The following is a 1,213-nucleotide window of genomic DNA, read 5'->3' as shown; positions in this document are numbered from 1 at the left end:
GACATCGGCACTTTTGCCTCTTATTTTCCAGGATGTTTGTGGTTAGTGGATGAAGAGGTCCTATGAAAATGACACAAACTCCTTTCTTTCCCTCTTTTACAAATATGTATTTGTTTGAGCATAATTTATGTCCTGTGTAAAACTGGCAGATAAAGTGTGAGTTTGGAGTCCTATTGGAAGGCAAAATCATTGGGGAATATCTGAACCATTATGGACACTGAAAAATTAACAAATCATTCCTGACTTTGCAGATGCCACTGTCCTCTGTCATCTCTTCCTTCAGCCATGGTCAATCACACCGTGCACTTCGACATCACCGCCAATGGCGAGCCCTGGGGCAACATCTCCTACAAGCTATTTGCAGACAAAGTTCCAAAGACATCAGAAAACTTTCATGCTCTGAGCACTGGAGAGAAAGGATTTGGATATAGGGGTTCCTCCTTTCACAGAATTGTCCCAGGATTCGTGTGCCAGGGTGGTGACTTCACATTCCATAATGGCACTGGAGGCAGGTCAATTTATGGAGAGAAATTTGAGGATGAGAAACTCATTCTGAAGCATACAGGTCCTGCCATCTTGTCCATGGCAAATGCTGGACCAAAACAAATGGTTCCGTTTTTTATCTGCACCGTCAAGACTGAGTGACTGGATGGCAAACATATTAATTATGAAGCTGTTGGCGCCATTTGCTGTGGTTTCTTAATGGCTAGCTCTGAGTTAATTATTAACCCATAATTACCAATATATATTTTTATAAGGACTTATCTTTCCAAGGACAACATCCTGATGTGTCCTCTCCTCCTGGGATCACATAACAACTCTCCATCCCTGACGACATTTACCAGAATCCTCCTTGACTTCTAGTCCCACCTATCTTGCTTCCCTATTGGCCAACAGTACTTTATTTATCAACCAATAAAATAACATATACTCAGAAAGAATTCCCCCATCAATAATATCTTAAGTGCTTCATGTAAATAAAATTTGTATGTGAATCTAGAACTTTGCATACACTCATTTGGCATCTTTGAAAACCCAAATGGCAAGGGAGTGTGTTGTTGGATATATGACAGGGTTTTGTGTGATCGAATTAAGTTTGTGATTACTAGGAAGAACATGACAGGCAGCTTTAATTAAGGGTGGAAGTCCATGCCAGTACAGAGGAAGAGAATACTGTCTTTTCTGATTTTTATGTCTAGTTCACTAGACCATT

At 40.4% G+C, this 1,213-nt stretch overlaps 1 protein-coding gene across 1 annotated transcript; it reads left to right on the top strand.

Annotated features, from left to right (window-relative positions):
• Positions 1-285: 285 nt before the first annotated feature.
• On the top strand, positions 286-645 carry LOC101835677 (peptidyl-prolyl cis-trans isomerase A-like). The gene has a single exon (XM_005070893.1). The coding sequence runs from the start codon at positions 286-288 to the stop codon at positions 643-645; it is 360 nt and encodes a 119-aa protein (XP_005070950.1).
• The last annotated feature ends 568 nt before the right edge of the window (positions 646-1,213 follow it).

Source organism: Mesocricetus auratus, unplaced genomic scaffold (genome assembly GCF_017639785.1).
Source record: "Mesocricetus auratus isolate SY011 unplaced genomic scaffold, BCM_Maur_2.0 Super-Scaffold_100027, whole genome shotgun sequence".
Lineage (NCBI taxonomy): Eukaryota > Metazoa > Chordata > Mammalia > Rodentia > Cricetidae > Mesocricetus > Mesocricetus auratus.
Note: the sequence above shows the minus strand (reverse complement) of the source record. Positions and strands in the feature narration are given on the sequence as shown.